The 1232-nt window shown below is 37.0% G+C and overlaps 1 protein-coding gene across 1 annotated transcript; it reads right to left on the bottom strand.

Annotated features, from left to right (window-relative positions):
• On the bottom strand, positions 179–931 carry LOC109235983. Its single transcript, XM_019402224.1, has one exon. It carries the CDS (start codon positions 929–931, stop codon positions 179–181), a length of 753 nt encoding a protein of 250 aa, XP_019257769.1.

Below are 1232 nucleotides of genomic sequence, written 5' to 3'. Positions count from 1 at the left end.
ATTTTTAAAGGTCAAATGAGACTCCACTGGGGCATTAGCAGAAGATGCTCCAACATTATTTGCCTTTCTTTTGATGGAGTTTTGATAAATCCTAACAAAATGCTCAGGTGCACGTTTAATTTTCCAATGACCTTTCATGCCACAGCGGTGGCAGTTACCGCTTTTGCCTCTTGAAGGATTATTTTGAGAACCCATATTTGTTCTCTCGTTTTCCATGACCACCCCGATGACGACTATTATATCGTCTCTTACCATTTCCATGCCCACGTAAATTCATATGGCCATGATTATTATTCTGTCTTTTTCCAGACTTATCACGTCTGGCTGCCATATTCGCTTCAGGAAGCAAAGCTGACCCTGTGGGACGGGCTTCATGATTTTTCAGCAAAAGGGTATTATGTTGCTCAGCCACCAGAAGGCGTGAGATCAATTCAAAATACTTTTTAAAACCTCTTTCACGGTATTGCTGCTGTAATATCATATCTGAGGCATGAAAAGTCGTAAGAGTCTTTTCCAGCAAATCCTCATCATTCATAACTTCCCCACATAATTTTAATTGGGAAGTTATTCGGAATACAGCAGAGTTATACTCACTTACGGTCTTAAAATCTTGCAACCGTAAGTGCATCCACTCATATCGAGCCCTTGGCAATACCGTAGCCTTAAGGTGATCATACCTTTCCTTTAGGCCAGTCCACAATTCAAGTGGATCTTTCACTGTTAAATATTCAACCTTCAAACCTTCATCCAAGTGATGACGAAGGAAAATCATGGCCTTCGCTTTGTCCTGGCTTGATGCCTCATTACCCTGAGTAATGGTGTTACCAAGACCTTTAGCGGCTAAGTGAATCTCAACATCGAGAACCCATGATAGGTAATTCTTTCCAGAAATGTCAAGTGCCACAAACTCAAGCTTTGACAAATTCGACATAGTAAAAACTATCAAAGAAAATAAATAAATTAGAAATAGTAAAATGAAATAAACGAAAATATTTTCATCAAAGGGTCAATCTGATCATATCTCATAAAAATAATAACATCAATTGACTAGTTAATCACCATAAAAACACATGAATTAGCTATGCCGCAATAATAAATATAAACATATAATTCTTCAAAATAAACAAAAACATTTTTTTCCCGAAAGCCATTAGTCGTAAGGAAAGAAATCGGGAAGTCATTTGATAGAGTATTAAAATAGTAGGAAAAACGATTTCAACTAATCTTAACTA

The sequence above is a fragment of the Nicotiana attenuata genome, chromosome 12 (assembly GCF_001879085.1).
Source record: "Nicotiana attenuata strain UT chromosome 12, NIATTr2, whole genome shotgun sequence".
NCBI classification, from domain to species: Eukaryota; Viridiplantae; Streptophyta; class Magnoliopsida; order Solanales; family Solanaceae; genus Nicotiana; species Nicotiana attenuata.
Note: the sequence above shows the minus strand (reverse complement) of the source record. Positions and strands in the feature narration are given on the sequence as shown.

Coding starts and splice junctions, on each gene's coding strand:
- LOC109235983 (XM_019402224.1), bottom strand. CDS start 931: ATGTCGAATTTGTCAAAGCTTGAGTTTGTGGCACTTGACATTTCTGGA.